General features: G+C 45.2%; 1 protein-coding gene across 1 annotated transcript in view; it reads left to right on the forward strand.

The window, feature by feature from the left end:
* Positions 1–4,702: 4,702 nt before the first annotated feature.
* T265_14123 (hypothetical protein) overlaps positions 4,703–20,602 on the forward strand; it is a gene marked incomplete at both ends in the record, with an annotated part of 20,943 nt that continues 5,043 nt past the window's right edge. The window contains 4 exons of the mRNA XM_009172141.1: positions 4,703–5,078; positions 10,287–10,450; positions 12,388–12,588; positions 13,978–14,192. Coding sequence (XP_009170405.1) covers positions 4,720–5,078; positions 10,287–10,450; positions 12,388–12,588; positions 13,978–14,192 — 939 coding nt within the window. The remainder of the gene's footprint in view (positions 5,079–10,286; positions 10,451–12,387; positions 12,589–13,977; positions 14,193–20,602) is intronic.

A 20,602-nucleotide genomic window follows, 5' to 3' on the forward strand; every position in this document is an offset into this window, starting at 1 on the left:
CTAGCGTTGAAAAGCCAAGTCTCGGTGAAACATTCTAATGTATGAGTACATACTTCGCCTAGGGTCTGCCCTGCTCCCCTTAGTTTCTTGCCGACAAATCGTGTACAGACTGTTGTCAGGAGGGTCAGATTCCTGTAAATTATCCCAGAACACTGAGACCCTCAAAGGCCGATCACACAGCCTTGGATCAAGGTCAGACAATGAATGTCCTTCAAAATATAGCTCGACCACTCGTTCATTTGCCATAAAGCTGTTGTACTCCTTGTCCGTGAGTCTTTCCGGCACTAGTTGTCGGAGCGGGGACAGCGGTCAGATATTACAGATTGGCGACGCCCGAACCCGCAGAACCACGACAATAACTGCTGAAGCATTAAAGGAAATTTCGTTGCAACAACGAAATCAGTTTGGAACGGTGCAATTGCTCCTGGTGGAAACTTTGACGCGGCAACTTAAAAATCAACCACCAATTTCCGCTCCAGATGCAAATTCAGTCGACTCGATCGCCAACAGCATCATGGAGCTAGACCCTTCGATTTGTGGTTCAGACGTTACGAAGATATTTTCACAGTCGAACTGAGGTACAAAGATGATGCCTGGAGAGTGCGATTATTGCTCAGAAAGCTTAGCACAACGGAACACGCAAGGTAATCGAAATTCATCCTGTTAAAGAACACGCGAGATCTCAGCTTTGACAAAACCATGCAGCGGCTCTCAGCAATCTTCAGTGAGAGTTCCTCTTTTTTTGGTATTCGCTGTCAGTGTATGAAGCTAGCGGAAAAGGAATCTTATGCCGGTAGAGTCAGTCTTGAACGTGGACAATTCAAGTTATCTACCAAGACGGAGGGCCAGTTCAAGTGTCTTATTTTCCTGTGTTCTTCAGAGAGTGATACCAAAGCCAAGCTATTGGAAAAAACTGAACGGTGTCCCGAGGTAATGCTGCAATTCATTACTCACGAGTGCCGTCGCCTCTTGAATCTCAAACACGACACGGCCGAGTTGAAGAGACCATTATCCAACCCGGCTTTCAATATTGCCCAGACAAATTTGAGGCAACCTTCCCTGGCGGCAAATTCGAACGGAACAAAACCCCTATCAGCATGCTGGCGATGTGGCGGATGGGATTTTGTGCGATTGTGTCCCCACTAAAAGTACAAATGTTCGGTGTGCAATCGACGTGGGTACAAAAATGCGGACGCGGATAGCTAGTCGAAGACGCAGCCAAACACGGAGGACACGAAACGAACGGAGTCAGTCAGAACCCCGCTTCAACGCAATACTTGCCACATACGATAGCTAGGTCGATGCTCGTCGCAAGTATTTTACAATCAGAGCAAACGGAAGCACAATTTGATTGCAACTTGACACGGCTTCCGATATTTCAATTGTTTCCCGGCGCACCAGAAGTGCCAGAAATGCATCAGGGGGTAAGCTTCAATTACTTGGCGAGTTTGATTGTGAGATAGAAATAGTAGACTATCGTGATTGTGGTATTGTCTTGCCGCCTGTGAGCTTAGTGTCCTAAGTATAGACTGGATCAATCGTTTGCATCTTTCACCATTGTTGATCGCCACTGATGCATGTCAACACAGATTTTGAGTGTCTGTGGCCAGTAACCCAGTCGATTCCATGATTCTACGTCTACAACAGAAATATGGTGACGTTTTCAGCGAAGGTCTTGGATGCTCCTCCGAAAGCGGAGGTGCTTTATTTGCGCTCGGACATTCAGCCAATTTTCAGACCCCAAGCCATTGCCATATGCGATTTTACCAATCGCCGACGCCGAACTCAGTGTCCTGAAGATGCCGCAGTCCTGAAACCGATGAGTTACTCATCACGAACTGTGCCAGTCTTGGCTCTCAAAAAACCGTATTCGACATTCTGATTGACGCCTTGGACAATCATCACTATCCATTATCTTTACCTGACGATATTTTTCCAAAATGAACGGTGGCAAGTATTTTGCGAAGTTGGATCTTTCAGAGCCCTACTCGCAAGTTGAATTCACAGAGTAATCCAGATATCTTTTGACGATTTATACGTACCGTGGCCTATCCCACTTGACTCAACTGCCATTCGGAGTGAAAACTGCGCCAGCAATTTTTTAGCAGATTATGGACGCACTGTGTGATCTGACCGGAGTTGCCGCATGCCTTGACGACATTATCGTTGTGAATGCCACTAAAGAAGACCTGTCCGGGTTGGAAGCTGTCTTTCAGCGGATAAATAACTAGGGTTCTGGTCAAAGAAAGGAAAATGTGAGTTTCTCTTGAGTTATGTGAAGCACCTTGATTTTTTATCAACAAAAACGGTCGCGACTCGACCCGTCCAATATTGACATGATTACGAAAATGCTTCACCACCGACTATTGCTGAAATCGAGTCTTTTGGGGGAGTTGACTCGATACTACTGCGCCTTCCTGTCAATTATGCATCGTGTGCCCGAACCCAACTAGCTTTTGACCAAGGGATGTCGGTGAGGTTGATCACGCAACTGTCAGCTTGCATTCGAGCCCGTTGTACTTTTGCACTCGCTCGTTTGCATTAAAGCTGCCGTGTTCTCTGTGCGCGAGTCTTTCTTCGGTACTAGGCACGGGAGCGAGGATAGCAGTCTGTTATAAATGCAAATATTGCTGTGTCACGTATCTCAACCCCAGATGTTGCTTATTGTGATTTGAATCATGAGGCATGGAGATTAGTTTGTCTTTCTATTCCGACAATCTTTCTTGTTCACTCCCATGCCGTTGCTTTCCAGTCAAGGCCATTCCATATGATCTGTTCACTTCCCAAATGGAAATATTCTTCTGTACCCAAAACTATCACATCTTTTGATCGCGGTGAACGGAGAGGCCATCTACAAGGATCTCAGCGAAATCAGAAGGTCAAAAGCAGAGATGGTTTGTACATACTGATTTGAGGAGTGGAACTGAGCAAACAAGCTCCACAGCTGTTTTACTGTTGGTTGCGAATGCAGTCGGTAATGAATGCACATTAGTGACCTGATCTGTTCGACGAGTATATATCACAGAAACGGGGCAATTTTAGCTTTCAGTATGATGGTCAGCTGAATAGGTGTGTTCATCATAACAGTCTTTTACCAAATAAGTGAAGTCACTTCGTTGCACTGTTTTCCCAACAGATATATTTTGGGGTGTGTCTAGATGTCGAGACATGCTTAGGCTTACGAGCCGAATTTGATCTTCGGCCAGTGGGAAGGGCTTGCAATGCACTGTTTATTGCTCATACAACTTGTCGGCTGCCTGTATTACGAGTGTTCGTGGTTGATGGAGGTTTGACCTCTCTTAACATCAATTGGCTGTTGTTGCTGAATGTCTTCCTATTGGGTCGTGGATAAGTTTATTCACTTTTAGAAAAGCAGGAGGATACCACTACTTCTAAGCTCACTTTTCACCCTTTTTCTTTGCGTTTTATTAGTGGTAAACAGACCCAGTCCAATTGTTATGAAACCACGCGCACCTTACTAAAACAGTCATTTCATCACACTTCAACCAGAACAAGTTAGTAATCATGGTTGTATATGGGCTGGGATACTGCCGGGGCACCCAAACTCAAAGAGAAGGATGATTAGAGACCCAGTCTAGACCCTTAGTTCAAGAATCTTACCGCAGAGCGGCGGTGGTTGGTGGGAGACTACCTATGATACCTAACTGGTATCACAGACTCTATGAATATCATGCGAACAAACTCCAATATAGCTCAGTAGGTCACCGTGGTGCACAAACCGTCACGTGGCATGTTCGATAACGTCCTTGCCGCTACGGCTTGTTTCCTTCTTTCATTCTCGCACTGCTGCCATTTCTCGTAATCCTGTTATTTTTGCGTTATCTTGATTTCCAAATACAACAGTCTCCGGGGCTTGTAATTGCCGTACACACTTGATTGATTTCTCACCGAAATGCATTTGAATCCAAAGCAGTAGGTTTTAATCGTAGGCTTTCATTATATTCTAACTGTACTTTCCAGTATTCTAGGTTTATCTTGAAGCGATTATCCCTTTATTTTGCTTTAGTTGTGCTAATCAAGCAGTGAATCGTGGTCACTTGCCACTGAGCGGCAAATTAGGTGTCGCTGTCAATTACCTCCCTATGTGGGCGAGCCCAGTAGTTAGCTTACTAATTTTTTTCAGACGGTCACCATTCTAGTGATGTCTCTCCGTAACCCGTTTCTTGGACAGCACCTTTCTTGACACCACTACACCTGTGCACTAATTGATAATCAGATTCATCTTTCGCATGAGCCAACTTACCAATCGGTTGATACTGGACCGCTTGTAGTTGCGCTCTGGTAAAGTTCGGATTCGTGTGATTTATATGCTAGGCTTTGAAACTGCAAGAGTACCCTGTTAGGTTGGATTTAAAACCAAGATTGCCCCTTTTTAGAGAGATCGTCTCGAGGGTCTCTGAACACCGTTGCAGTATGCTCCTGGAAGTTGTCTCTCCAGAGATGTAAAAGAATTGTCTTTGTTAAATTCCACCCTACGAATTCAAACAACGGTTTACACAATCACTCTGGTCTCGCACGTTGATCTCTAAGTATTGTGGTGCACTACTCCGTCGTTAATATTCTGACGAATAAGTGTGATTCATTCTCAGTCACGTCTGCTTGTTTTTTTTCTTGACGTCGATCCGCGCACTACCCCCGCCATTGTCCTTCTCCTTCATCATGCTATTTTTTCTTTTTATAGCGTCTGTCCAGCTGGTCATGCATTCCACCCCACTCCCTCTTGAGGATTATCCTTATTCGACAAACGCCCCTGTGGCAGTGCCTGGGACACCTGGCAATACACGCTTAAAATCGGGATCGGATGCCGTGCTCAGTGATTGGACTTACACGCTGGAGTATGGTTCGTTACCAACAGTTCAGTTCGCTTATCTTCCATTGCGTATTCAACATCTAATCGGTCAGCGCGTGAGTAAATCCCGATGTCCTCTATTCACTTTGGTCGTTTCCAACCGGAACCACTGGTGTTTGGTGAAACTTTCGGGCGATCCCTCTTGTGAATCTCCAATGAAGATCAAGCCTCGTGGGACTGATTTAGATGCACACACGAAGGACACAATGTAGGTCAGGTTGCTTCATGTACGTGTCTTCTCTTGTTGTTCAAAATATAGCACCTTCCAGGACCGAAATGAACTCAGGACCAACCGCCTTCTGTTTCCATCCTCAAAGCCGTTGTTGTGGCGACGTTAGTATATGAGCTTCATGATAAGTATGGTTTCACTGGCTTCCACCACTACCTTCTTTGTTCGTATTCTTACAGACTAAGTGCAGTAATCAATGGTGAATGGGTGGGTGGCTGGGCAGATCGTGGATAGCTTGATTAAGTCGCTCACAAAAGGTCGATGCTGACAACTTAACGACAACATTGTCATCTTTGGCTTGAGTCGGCGTTTGAACGGATGTATCTATAAAATCAGTGTACGCAACTACATAAGATTTCGTGTTTTTTCTCCTTCCGAACAGGAGCCCCTATAAATTTATTTAGTCAGGTGGCCGCAGCGCCTGTTTGTAGAAAAAACTGACCGTGGTCCAAATCAACCACAGGTAGCAGGCTGTGGCCAATCACGTCAGTGGGTTATACCGGTGGTTCCAAAGCCGTTTTCTTAGGTTGTCGCTGGACGCCGTTGTGTTCTCATATGATCGTGTGAAAGAACTATTGGAGCTTGCATACCAGCAATCGATTGACCAGGCGCCGTTTGCTCTATCGTACTACTTGGCTGAGTCATTCCAATTTGGATGGCGACGCGATCTATAGATCTGCATGGGTTCTTCGCGCCATCCTGGTGTGGAAGCATATAGCAGGTCGTTTGCAAACTGACACCATCTAACTGTCACTAGGTGTGCACATCATATTAGGCCAATTCGACCTCGCAATACTCTTGCTGGTTTTCCAACATCACCATACTTCCGTAGTATGCAGAATATTTACAATAAATTCCGGTATATGCATACAAGGTTTATTCATGACCAATTAAATTAAGGATGAAAATTTGTACAAATCAACAGGATTAGGAGAGTTGTGAGAAGTTTTTGGGCATTCCCTTCCCTCGCTGCATGTGATTCACTAAATTATAGCAATCATTCTTGATGTATCATAATGCGTTTGCACATTTTCCCATATATTGCTCGGATTTGTCGAGATGTTGCCACTTCGCTTCCACATTTTTATTCTACTGTTGAGAGGTTAATTCACTGCTTTAAAAGATACGCTGCATTCAATAGTTCCGTTGCAGTCGCATCAGATCGCATTAGTCACAGTAGGACCAGATTTGTTATGGTCGTTCTAGTTCGACGGATCGACTTTAATGAAAGCTATGGAATTCTGTTGTGACTTTTGCTCACGGGTATTTCTGAAGTCAAGAAGTAGTTGCCAGTGTACACTATCGGAAGTAGTTCCCCACGGTAAGCTGAAAACGGATCTATTGATCCTTGTCTAAGAAGGTCCAGTAGACGCGTTTGGTTGGACTTCGGATGTCTCTTTGTGGTCAAAGAGAAAGTGAATCATACAGTCTTTTGCATCGCATGAGATACTCCCAAGGATACTTGTGCAGTACACACTGAGGAGTTTCTATTTTGAGTTTTCTGTGGTGGAGATGTTTCCACTCGAGAGAAACCCCGAAAGCCGCTGTTAGGTGCCATAACATGGTCGATGGTCCCTTAGTTTTCCGTATTGGTGAGCTCTTTCAGCCCGGATCCCAAACCAACAACGGCGAGGACATAAATTATCCCCACTGGATCGAGTGGGTAATGACGGTGCTGCTTAACCGCTCTCTGCAAGTTCCTTTCTCTCTTGCAAGCCACACTTTAATTTTAATGGTCGAAGACCCGAAATGGTCCCAAGAGGTACTAGAGACAGCATTCGTCTAATTCCCGTGAATTTCTAATATCCGCTACCATCCTAATACCACAGCATCTCTGGTATTCAGCAGTCTATTCAACTTTGATATTTAGCTCTCAATGTGGGCTTTAAACTATCTGAAAACAACTATTTGTCGGCCGTCTGGAATGTCAGAACCCCATTCGAGATTGCTGATCAATCTATCGCCATACTAGCTTTGCACAACCATCGCCATGTCTCTTCAAGGTTCGCTCACGTAGCCACGGAACTAAATGTATTATCCAAGTTTCGGGTTTCACTATGGTGGACCTGAGGATAAGTCCGGCTAAAATGGAGTCGCATCTGTCCTGAACCCAGATTATAACGTGCCCTCATCTCATGAGCTCCCGTGTAATCGCCAGCTGCTGCTGACCGTTTCAAAGGATGCTCCTATGATATGTCAGCAATCCCATACGCACCTAAGCTTCCAGCACACTCTAGCATCAAAGATAAGTTTTCGAACTACAACCTGGCGGCAACCGTGATCCTAGACACGACATGGGTGGTAGTTGGCGAGTCGAATGTTCCTATCGGTCCACCGGACCACTCGAATCCTCATAGCGTTTGTTGCTTGGGTCATGGTGGTCGGTAAAAGATGACGTCGCATTCGTGGCCAAATTTGTGGCTCTCAACCGTATGTGTCCAACGGGTGTTTTTAACATTCGACACAATTTCCCTGGTGTTCGAATCATGACCAAATGATCTATCAGGTTGACTACATTCTTCCCCTATTGCAATGGGGTCTCCTACTCAGGACTTCCGGTCTTATCTTGGACCAGAAACTAGTTATAACAGAGAGCCAAACCACATTGATTTATGCCAAGTTCGAAATGTACCTGAAAACGTGTCAAAAGCTTTTCTCTTCAAATGCCTGACCGTCTAGACACCGAAAAACATGCAATAGGTGAACGCAACCACGATAAACCTCACAATTGCCCAGGTCGATTTTGAAGACGGTCCCTCAGAGTCGGTCGAGAAACAGTGGCTCAGGCAGCCACCATTTCTTACTGCCATGTAAAGTAAACTAACGAGCACACATTGCGTTTATCTTTACTCTCAAAACGGACTACAAACCAGCAGTCCGTAATGATAAGCGATCCGTTCGGCAAGCAGCAATTGATTACAATACTAGATTATAGATTACTAGACCATAACTCCATTTCCGATCAATGGAAAGTAATGATTTGTCAACACACTATATCCGATTCCACCTAGTTTACTTTACGGTAACTGTCATCTATGACAGGATGGGTCGATTTCACAGACGCCTTGTTCGGTTGCTACCTCTAAGCTACAGTCACAGGTTAGGCCCGCACAGATTGACATCCAGTTCCAATTCCAGCAATGAATACTGTATTCTAGGTTAAGACCGAACCCCCCAAAAGAAAAACTTAATTAGAATTTGCCGATCCATGTTCTTAGCTATCTTCCAAAATGGCAGCACCACTCCGGAAATTGCGAAGAAGCCAGTGTAAGTTCGCAAAACTTGCTTTGCGGTTTTCGGGCAACATGACCGAACCGTCGTCTAGGTGGTAGGATGCTAAAGCAGCGTTCCTTAACCACTGAGTTGGATGTTTTATCGAACTGTCGAATATTCAGAATCTGCCTTAGACACCAATGGTAAAAAAACTCGAGTTTGTGGGTGCCTTTTATGCTATGCAACCAGGTTTCACTACCGTAATTTTAGACCGGGCGGAATGCTGCTTTGAATACATGGTTTTCTTTGCGCAGGCTAACTTCCCTTCTCCATGAGGTCTTTGTAAGTTAGGTAAAGGTGTCGAAATGAAGAGCAATCTGTTCTTTTGTTTACCCATTAGATAGAATTTCGGAACCTAAGGATCGCAGTGCACTGACGAGCTTAATTTCATCATCTGTGCGAATGGTTACCTGTTGAGCACTCGCTTGCATGGATAAGACATTGTTAGTGCACGGTTTATAATAATCATAATATAGCCCAGAAAGTATATGAACTAGTAACAGTTTTTACTGTGATAGTGGTTTACAGTCATTAGTTGCACCATGGTAAAATAAATACATTGCGAACAATGGAATAAGTCGAAAAGTGGCTTATCGTCTGTGGGTAACTCGCAAGAGTTCCTGGGTGAAAGTCCGGACGCGGAATGCGTATTCTCTGCAGTATAGCTGCATGATTCGTAATTGCCCTTGGACTTGGAAAGTTTTTTTTACTTCCTGTCCGCTGTGCGCGCTAGAGTTTGTGTTTGGGGCCGAGTTGTATGTCTATTTATTGTGTGTGGTGTGAAGAGTGGGGTGTCCATTCTTGTTTGATAATTGCGCGAACATGAATGCGATTTTGACCTGATGTGGTTGAAGTTCGCAAGCCTGGCGCCTGACGCATTTGGTAGCCGCGTAAACAAAAATGGATGGGAAATTGTAGTGCACATGTCGACCAAGGTTGCGGTCACGTGATTTGTGCGTTTGCGGAACAAAGAAGTCGCGTGATCTAGTGAGCACGGCTGCACTAGACAAATTAAGCGAAGTTGGTTGAAGGAACAAGGAATTGACCGTCACACCATCCCATTATATCTCACCAGTGCGTGTGCAACATTGCTTTGGTCAGTTGGCGCAAAAACACCATATCACCACTGTCATCAACAGCTTCATATCAGCGCTCAACACTGAGGCCTCTACACACTCAGTAAAAGTGTGCCGAAGTGATTTATAACAGGTTTAAGACGGAGGGCCTGAAAATATCAGTCTGACAACGTTGTCACGGTATATCGAAACTTGCTTTCCTCACCAGTGACATCGACTGCATTAAACAAGATGACGAACTTGTGATCCCAGGCCCTTGTCGGAGTTGGTGTTGTGGTCATGGCATGCAGTTGCAGCTGCCGTCAATCAAACATCAACTCGGCTTCCACTCCGAGTATCTGACGCTGATGAAAGAAGACTGCGTTGGTCCGTGGACCGTCAGACGTAGGCAGCTCTGGTGTGCCATACTGACAGAGCCGGCTTACCCTCTTTGAAGAATCAGTTGCATTAAAGTCGACTATGGTAAAACTAGACCGTCTCATCCAGAACCCCGAATCACATTGCTAAGGGATTCTATGCTGGTAATATAGGATTGGCAGTTTTCGCTGTTATTTTAACCACAAGCTTGTTTTCAGCAACCAAAATGCCGTAGTGGTGTTCCAATTTTTAAAAAATCCTCCTCGAACAAAGGCTATAAAAGGTGCTTACGGTTTTGAACTATTCATAAAGTAATCTTGTGTTACATGAGTACTTGAATCAGACTGGACGTTTGCCCACCGATGTTATGTTCCTAGGACCCCACGTACTGAATACATGGGTCAGTCTGTCCGAACTTTTCTTCCACTGGATGTCTATCCGCAAGTTGCATTTATTCGCTCTCGCCCGTACTTTTTTCCAGTCTTCCGCCCATGGCCTGTCGGTTGAAGCAAGCCACTTTGATTCTCACAGTAGATGAGCATACAGAAGCGCATTACGTTGGCACCAGCGTGACGTTTCATCTCACGCCATCTGAGTCAACCAGTGCTTGGAAGTGTCCCTTTTGCGGAAGTTCTTTCTTCTTAGGTGAGCACTTGCATATTGGTTAACTAGAAAGTCGCACTCCAATTGCCATGGTCCCACGTGTCTTATGGTCATCAAAATGTTTTTGTTAACTTAATTAATGCATCACCTGGCTCCTTTGGAAAGACAGATTTTAGATCGAGAAACCTAGAATTACCTTTCCTTACTATAAAGTAACAAAGGTGATCAGTTATCTGTGCACCATCTATATTTTGCTGGTGTAGCAAAATATAGGTTATTTTTTCAGACCTCTTGTGAATGAGAGCGAGATCACGAAATCAGTTGGAGGCTTGAAATGATATATTTTGCGCTGCTTCAAGTACTTCTCTGCTATTCTGGAACTGGTCAGAAAAGTAACATCAATACACCATTTACTGGCGTCGCTTCCGAAATCAACAAGACCATGTTCTTACGCAGGTCTACTCCTCTCAAGTTACATTTATAGGACACTGGTAATCGAACACTACCACAGTAATTATCAATATCACTTGTGAGCCCGTCAATCCCGTAATCTTTTTATGAATGTACTCGTTCAATAAGACAATGTCGAAATCACTGATGACAACCATTGTTCTCTGATCGGATCTAGTTTCTGTATCTACTACTTTTCAGTATCGTTCACATTTTTTTGGAATAATTTGTTTTGTTGGGCAAAATCTGTGGGTGCGGGAGTGGAGACCACCTCCAGGGACGTGCTGAAAGGGATGCATGTTATGAAACGGTGAGAACCACTGGAGTAAATAGATTTTCTTACCACTGGATCATACGTGGCCATTTGTATTCTTCCTTAGTGAAAGGTTCAAGAAAGCGGCAACCAGTCTTTCCGTGTCACAGTTCAGACATTAACTTGGAAACAGACGGGAAGTTGAAATAGCTCAGCGGTTAAGGCATGAGACCGACCTTCTGAGCGGAAGGTCGGTCATTGAAACCTAATCCTGGCTTTCCGATAACTCCTATCAAGGCTCAAATAGTCTGCTATTATCATAGCTCTCGTACTTTCTCCCCGTTGCGCGGCAGCTATGCATCGGAGAACTACCGAATCTAACCGAATGTTTTTATTGTTGATTGTACCGCCCGGGATATTTGTTATCTAAACCATCCACTCTGTGCTCTGATTAAGTAAATCTACCGTGTGTATTCTGTCCGCGATTTAGCCTATCGTACGTTTCCACGGCAATTGCTGTCTGCGGAATAGCTACGAATAAAATTTGACTCTCAACCTCCCATACTCTATCAATCCGTGGCAGCCGTCAGTGTCCTGTGATGCGACTCCTCTCTGAATGTCAGAAGTTAAACATAGATTTGATTTGAAATTATTTCCACTATGTGCAACTATAGGACGCGGTTTGATCGTAAGACATAGTTGGGTAAGTGGTGTGTAGAGTAAATGTGTGGCGAACATGCTCCGCTGCAATCGTGAAGTATCGATAAAGATCATTGCCAATTTTCTATGTCCCACTTCGTGTGTATCTGATCCTTATTTGATTTGAGGATTGTTCGCAAGTATTTGATGTTAAATGGTGGAGCAGTTTTTCAGGACCCGCAACACGAATCGAAAAATAAATTTCAGTTTCACACCCGGACCAATCGCCTAAAAACGTGAAAAACAACACCAATTTCATTTTGAACGATTGTGCGCACTTAGTGCAGTTTAGTGTTTGAGTAGAATTGGGGACTACGTCTATCTGATCATCCCCAAGAAGGGTGAAATCGATCGTCGATTGTCGAAGAGTCTTCAGCAGCTCTGTGAGTAGTATGTTCCGTCAACGAAGTATACTGCGATTACTCGAATATCATGTCAACTGAAACATGAGACATTCAGTTGATTGTATTTATAAGGAAGAAATTCAACCGGTATACAGTTAGGTCGCCCATAAACACCAAGTTAAATTGCCACTCGGCGTACTAATGCACTTATTTGTTGTATTTTGCTTATCCAGGGACGGATATAAATGGTCGGGCTACAGTTGAGCAGCATCTTCGTCTTCATTTGGAATTACGCTGCTGTATGGACTGCGCCACTTTACTCCCCAACACGACCAGAAATGTGTCTTCCTCATCCCCCTTCACTCACGAATGCTCCACAATTAATAGCCAGTCGATTGTTCGGACAGATTGCCTGTCATCTGCTTTGACTCACGGTGAGTTTTTTAGTCCCTGAGTTAAAATTAGCACATGATCATTGGTACATCAAGTGGCTTACATAAGCATGTATATCAGTTGGCTTACGAATACAAATATCCCAGGCATGAGGGCATACTACAAGGACCTGTATCGTCTTTCTTCTTAGTGTTGTACAGCAAGTTCCTCAACCCTTTATTCTCGTGTGCATTGAAATCTTCAATAGGCAATCAACCTTTTTGTAGATTTCATCAATCCAGCCTACCGGAAACGATGGATCAGCATATAACAAATGCAACCAAATCACATAAATGTGAGTATGGTGCTGTCCAATGACCTGCTAGGTTACAAAAGACCCCTGAACGCTTCTTTTCCTGCCTAAACAGGGTTTAATCTGTGTAATAACGGTAATGCATAAGCTCAGTGCTCATTTTGAACCTTCCAAGTTAGCGTTCTCGTCAAAAGAACTACCAAAGGCGCACAACATGTATTAAATGCCCAAAGCCAGGTCAAAAACACATGCACGGTGCGTCATGTATAAAGCGTTGGACGGGACAACATTTTGAAAGTTCCGGCACCTTCTGGTTGCGCCATTGGCGGCCGACATTCGGCGGATACCGTATCATGATCGACTCTTGGGTTCACGCTTTCGGCCAGTCGGAGCCCGCCTTGATGCTGAACTGGCAACCAGCCCGATCTTCTGTCCAGTCGCGGGATAGGCTTCTGGGCCGTAGTAGCACCTAGCTTCGAGTGGTAAAGCGGTTTTGGTGCGGGATTCCGCCTTGAAGTTTTTTGACGGCTCCGAAGTTGGGGGTTGAGTTGCGGTGGCCTCATTGGCCTGTGGATCCTATCTGTCCAGCATCACGGTGGTTATGCATGCTCGGGCTGGGCCTCCGACGGAGCGGCTGATGTATCTCCCGCAATGGTGCCAAGATCAAAAGTGTCCGGAAGCATCTCTAGATTCAGTTTAGTCGGTCCGGTTAGCAGGACCTGCACGTTCATCAGTCGGATCTACCTGACTCGGCCAACTTGAATCTCATAGAGCACTTTGCCGCATCACCGAAGGATGCGTCCTAGAGTCAAATTAGGGTGTCTGCCGCTGTAGCTGCGAACCAACACTCTCTGGTCCCCGCTGAAGCAGGGCGTGGTTGCGCTGTGATGCCGGTTGAACGGCTTCTTCATTATCCGTTTTTTCAGTCCTGCAACTGTTGGCTGTTTCACAGGATTACTAATGCGCTTGCTAACTGCATCGAGATCATTTTTGTGGATAATTAACCATCATCATGGATTTTGAGTTCGTTGTCCAACTCTATAGAGCTTCGGCTTTCAGTGTAACAACCTGTTTTCATTCCGTATATTCCTTCCGGCTTCTTAAACTTAGTTCCTCCTATTCATCATCCATTTTCTAGCTCATCTTTCTGATGGACAGACTTCTGTGCCAAACCCGTCGCCAGTGTTCTCCAATCCAATCAACCTAAGGAAACTGCAGTCGTGTGACAGTGAACAGATAACCGTTAGCCTTCCAGAACAGCGGGGAACGTTGGTTTTCCTTTGTCCGAATTCCAAACCCTCAAAGACCTGCCACCCCTCTAGAAGAAAACGTGTTCCAGAAACATACTGTGTGGTATGTTGCTTGCTTGCTGGCCATATACAGCTCGTGAGAAAGGCATTCCTTTTGTTAATATTCGAATCATCTTAGACCCAGTTTCAGTGCTTGCATGGCTGAGATGTGGTTAGAGACATCCAGTTTGCATAAAAATTTATAATGTTCTCCACACTCAGCAGAATAACTTGTGAAATTAAAAACAAACGATTAGGACTGGCTTGATATATTCACAAAAATACGAGCTCTCACGGTTTTTCAGGTCAATTTAAACGGACAAGGCAGAGTATCGGTATCATGTCCGTATAAGTGTATACTTTGTAATACATAATCTTGAGCTCCAACGAATGAAATGTTTAGATTCCGGGTTAACTGTCCAGCTGTCAGCAAAATTACTGCTGAATGAGACCACTTGACCATCGAACAAAGCTGAACTAACATATTTTCCCTTTCAAGGAAACAACTATTGAAATGTGATGCCCGAATTTCAAAAATCTAAGAAAGTGATGGAGGCGAATAGAAGATAATGGGGTGATCATGTCGAATACCTTCATGAAACCTTTGCCTCTTTACTCGTTTGTCGCCATGAATGGCAACGTGTATCGAAAAGTCAGGCAGTTGACGTAAGGCTTTCGTTAGGCCAAGTGAATTCCAACAAAGTGATGACTGAGATGTACACCGTCGTTTCCGTGACGTAAGTTGGCGATCTGCCTGCTTTCTAGCCCCTACACGTCCATGGTTGAGTAAATATCTATCCGTGTTTCACAGAAATGTATCCCTACCAACTCACCATTGTATCATGTCATTCTAACGACAGTAAAGTGTATATCGCTGTCAACCGCGACAAAAGTATCTTTATACCCCGGTTTTCAAACTCAGAATGGCTGTTGGCGAACCGGAAACGACTGTTTTTCACGGGGAAATCACATATATTCTACTAAGTAGCGATCGGTAACCAAAATGATTAAAATTGCCCTCAAAAGATGTTTGTCACTGAGTGTCCTACCTAGACCTTATATCCTCGCCGTAGCTCAACTCCTGTTTTCCACAAGTTGTGATACATCTTGTGATACCACAAATTCCTCAAATTCATTTCACTAGTACCCGTTAGATACATCAAAAGATGTCTAGTGGAAGTAACAGACATCAATGAATTTGCAGACTGTGGAGGATGTCATATTTCTCAGGTGCCGCGTACTTCAGTGTGATAACGATGTTTCTTTGCATACACGTGGTGGAATAAGATCTACTCACCCTCTTTGGGTTTGCTCGCTGTACTGTTTTTTTCCTGAATGGCAAGTCAAATACCTGGATTTTCCAGTTATTGGGAACCCTCATATGGTCCGTCACGTGACACCCGAATACCGACAGCTTGTTTTCTCTGGACTGACAGTACATTTCTACGTGACTCACTAATGAGGGCGAATCTAAGCGGAGAAATACGTGACTTTGTGAAGGTCGTTGGTTGTGCGAAAGACACTGCCCACATGACTGTCTAGACCGTTCCCGTCACGGTCTTGCATGAACGTGATATCTCATGATCAAGTAATGAACGCACCGGTGGGATTTTTTCGCTTTGAGACACATGATGGTTCGAATGTCGTGAAGTTTTACTTGCTCAGACACGCGCGAATGTTTAGAATGGCCCTTGTTGTCATACCTACCATGGTGACTTCCCAAGAGGAAGTACCGTCGTCGAGGAGGCTATTGGAACCGCTGGCAATTACCATCATCGTCATCATAAGAGACAGCAACATCACTATTGAAAGATGCTCCACTGCCATGCAACCATAAAGTTCATTTAATTATAAGTAAAGCCTTAGAGTGAAAAGAAGATAGAAAGAGCAGGTGAGCAAGAGAACCTAGTGCTGGCCTGTGTCAAGCCTTCTGAAGTGCCTACACCTCCGAGCGCTCGATCAGACAATCTGGGAAGAAACTGACATCGGTTAGCCGCCATTTCTTGCAACGTTTCCAGCCAGGCACAGGTGGGGTCACGGGAATCTCATCCTGGAAGGTGTACAACACCAACATCCAAACTCTTCGTAATCCCTTTCACATCATTCTGCACATTAGTGCGTTGTCCACCTCACAGTTTGCGCTATTCTGAAGGAGACACGGAGAACAACACTCGTCCCGATAGGCGGTGTTTTGGTATGTGTAGCACATGACCCACCGCTGTTGATGGTGCTGGATGTTTTCCGCTATTGAAGTACCTTCTGTACAACTAAATGACCGTTTTGTAATCACCTCCTTATTAATCCGTTTACGCCATCGATAACCAACAGCGCTTCTGAGGCATCGGTGGTCAAAAACTTGGAGATACCTCACATCAGCTGTCCGCAGAGGTCACGCTTTGAAGCCGTACAACAACACAGTCTTACTGTAGCCTGGTACACGCGACCCTCAAGACCCAGTGATATGTCTCTTCGACGCCACAGGTGACGCAAATCAAAAAACGCGAATCGGGTCTTTGAGATTCGTGCACTTACTTCATCAGACACGCTTCCGCGAGAGTTAGTATAACTGTCGAGATATTTAAAGTTCTCCATAACCCCCAAGGATTTTCCTTGAATTGCAAGGAATATGTTCAGAGACTGTACGTTCTGAAGCATAACTTTTCACTTTGAAAGTGCAAGATGCATGCCGAAAGATGGTATGACGGTGGATATTTTATTCAACAGGACTTGTCCTTCGCCTTGATCTTCAAAGATTAGGACGATGTCGTCTGCGTACTCAATGTTGACAAGGCTCTCACGAGCAACAATATGAATACCGGGGCATTGAAAACCTTCCTGCGTTCGCCTTATTATTTTATTAATGACGAAGTTGAAAGATGAAGGAAAGTGGACATCCTTGTCTGGCACCACTTTCTATAGGGATACTTTTGGAGTGTTCACCATACATTCTCACACTCCCAGAGCTGTGTATACAGGGATCGGATTATGTTCACAAACTTCTGCGGGATACCCTGTTTAGCAAGTGTGGTTAACAGCACTCACCCATCGACAGAATCGAACGCAAAGTCAAGGAATGTCAAGATTGTAGGTCCTTTGTACACGTATCGTTGGCTCTAACGCCTGACGGAGTGTGAATATCTGGTTATCGCAGCCCCCATCCGGTAGAAATCCCGCTTACTTCTCACGAGGCAAGGTTTTGTGTTCCACCGTGAGACGGCGAGGAATCAGTGACTTCAGAAGCCTTGTCACAACGGGAGTCAAACTAGCACTTCTGCGGTTACTACATTCACTGTGAGTACCCTTTTTGAAAGTGGGTTTTATTATCTATTCACCCTAGTTGCCTGGGAAGGTCTCTTTCTCCCAGATAGACCCAAATAAGCTAGACAGGCACTGCCTGAGAAACACCGTCATCCTTGAGTAGGTGAAAGGTCATCAGGACCACGTTTACGCTTGAGTAGAGATATACGCTCGAACATTTCTTTGGTTGAAGGCGGCTCCACATTCACACTCCGCCTTTTTGTCGAGGAGTAGGATTCCGGAATGAAGATAGCAGGTGGTCAACTGAATTGCAGTTCGAAGTACTATACTCAGCGGTCCAAACTTACTGCTTTGCTGCATATCGGGGAGCCATTTTGGTCCCTGATAATTCGCTGACAAGAGGTTTCTGAGGACCAGTCGAGCGAATCAAATGGAACAGCCTACGGGTTTTTCCGGCAGTTTTTGCACCTCCCATTTCTTAGGCCTTTCATGTCTACCAAAGTTCTTTGTCTGCACGGCCACCCAGTTTCACCCGCCGTCGGATGATGCGTCAAGTAGAGTTGTTGCTGCGGCTAGGAGGAGTCTGTCGCCAGGCCTCCAACAAAGACACTGTCTTATCAAAGATCCAATGTTTGGATGAGGTTGGCTGAGTTGTGAAGCATCGGGCCGTCCAGCAGGCATCGGTGCACCCGGTTTTGATAGGCTTGTGTGATCTCTGGGTCCACTAGCTTCCCAATGGCTAGGCGAGGTAGGCCCGTTTTGCATAGGCCTGAAGAGCTCAATGAGAAGGAGCAGCTTGAGCAGAGTCCACGCTGGTGTTTGAGAAGGACTGGTGGGCAGTGATCGACCCTGACCACTGATAACTGACGGCGATGTGTTCTTGTTGGATTCGAGGCTGGTTTGTTGGTAGGGGCAGTGTTGTCAAGTGATTTCCGTTGCTCTGGAAATCCGTACTGTCAAGGAGCAGTCCGTGATCGGCACACATCTGAAGCAGGCGATCTCCGTTGTCCGTACGTCTAGTGTCCAACCCAAGACGACCAGCCAGTCGGACCTAGCAGCGCTTAGTCCACCTACCTGGGCCTTCATGACACCAGCAACCGTAACCATATCTGAGCTTTTAGTCCATCGTAAAAGAGCACCTAGGGTATCATATAAACTATCTTTGGCAGATTCAGAGCTAGTCAGTTGGAGTGTCAACGGATAATAAACGGGGTTCGATGGACCTCATTTGCTATAGATTATCTCACATACGTTACCAAATGGACCGCACAGAGGCGATTATCACCTTGTATCTAATCAAGTAGAGAGGTTTTCAATCGGTCGCTCAATACAATACCCACGTCGGCATATCAAGCTCCAGTGGCCTCTGCATCACTAACGGTGCGCAGCCGGAGCTTGGAATAGAGCGAGGGGGCTGTCAGTTCGATCACAGTACGTGCATCCTGTATCCTTGTTTCTGACAGCGCACACCAATGCAGAGGGAATCCAGCGTACGAGCAAGAGCCACCTGTTGTACTGCTTGCCTCAGTGGTCGGAAATTAAAGGTGGCTAAGCGGACAGGCCTTCAATGTTTGAAGACGGACTTCGAAGCATTTGGCGCTATTACTTCAGTCGGACGTGCAGATTGCCTGAGTGAGCGTCTGGAAGTATGGGCACCTCGGAATGACTGTGGTATGCTATCACTAAGTCCCTTCCTCGTCCCCATTTACTCTTTTCTTTACAGTCCTGGCGCTAGGACTTGCGGAATGAGTATTCAAATTTGGGTGGAGTAGGGTAAAAGAGAGAAAACGTGAAAGCTTAAGAAGGGAGACGTCAGCGGTAGCATGTTCCCGCTTACCCGCTCCGCTGTATGCAGCAAGTTGGGCGACCCTCCTGGTAACCCGGCTGGTATTGTTTGTTGTAAGTGTCATAGTTGTTCGTCGTTTGGTATAATGCCAGGGCGCCCAGACCTAGACAGAAAGACAAATAGGATCCTCGACCGAAGCCTTAGGCAGTGATGTTTGGCGGAAATGCAGGTGCATTACCATTTTTACGGAGCATGTCGCCACACATATTCCAACTCCCAGGAGACTGTGTTCGTCAGACCTCTAATCTTGACCAACCTGGTATGAGAGACTCTGAGTGTCGCATGGACACTACCTAGTATAGCTCAGGGGATAGCGGAAGCATGTAAATCGCCACACCACTGTAAGGTCCAGGCTCCTTGACCAACTGGTATGAGAGACTCTGAGTGTCGCATGGACACTACCTAGTATAGCTCAGGGGATAGCGGAAGCATGTAAATCGCCACACCACTGTAAGGTCCAGGCTCTCTTCACTGAGGTGAACCCTTCCCTCGGAGCCTAAGATGAGCTATATCCCATTTTTTAATACTCCGTACTACTATGTGCTACTATAGAAATAATTTGTTATTGGTTCAAGTTTAAGCAGTTTGTGTCATAGACCCAGGTGTTATACTACTTCTCTTGACATGGTCTCTGTGTTGACTTGGCTCAGCTCTCCCAGTAATTTGGCCCTGGATATGCACACAGCATTTCGAAAAAAAAATTTCACAAATACAACCTCAGTGAATCGTAATAAGGCTACAGAATAAGGGGAAACAACGCATGATAACTCATCAATTCTAGTGCTTCTAATCATTGTCACTGTCTTCGTTGTGATACTCTTGATAAACATCCTCTCTGAGAGCTCTCCGAATTTTTCCTGGTAGAAAAAATACTGGTTATTAATGACCGTAATGACGCGGGCTGACGATCAGTATGTTGGTTGCGCTTGCATGTCAATCATGGATATGCTAGAGTATTGACGTGTGGGACATTTACTTCAGAGGAAATGGGAAATCCTGTCGTATCCTCACAAGACCTGTTTAGATCACCTCGACGAAAATTAGGATTTTTAAGATATAATTCATTGCACGTGTGGTCTGGTTCCTATTGGCCACAATGAAACACCTCTGTCGAGAATCAATTTCAAAATCGGAATGTGTTCCTCGACGATAGCATTTTGCTCAGGCTGAGTAATGAGTCATCCAGTCCTGAGGACTGAAGCTTGAAATTGGTTGCGTTTGGTGTTTATAGTGAGGCAGTGGTGTGTACTGTTTTTTCTGGCGGCTTGTAGTTCACCGGATACATGAGATTTGGACTACTGCCGAGGGGACAAGGTCTTGCTAAGAGCACACGCATAGATAGACTATTGGATGACAGGTGCAACTTTATA

Source organism: Opisthorchis viverrini (assembly GCF_000715545.1).
Source record: "Opisthorchis viverrini unplaced genomic scaffold opera_v5_145, whole genome shotgun sequence".
Lineage (NCBI taxonomy): Eukaryota > Metazoa > Platyhelminthes > Trematoda > Opisthorchiida > Opisthorchiidae > Opisthorchis > Opisthorchis viverrini.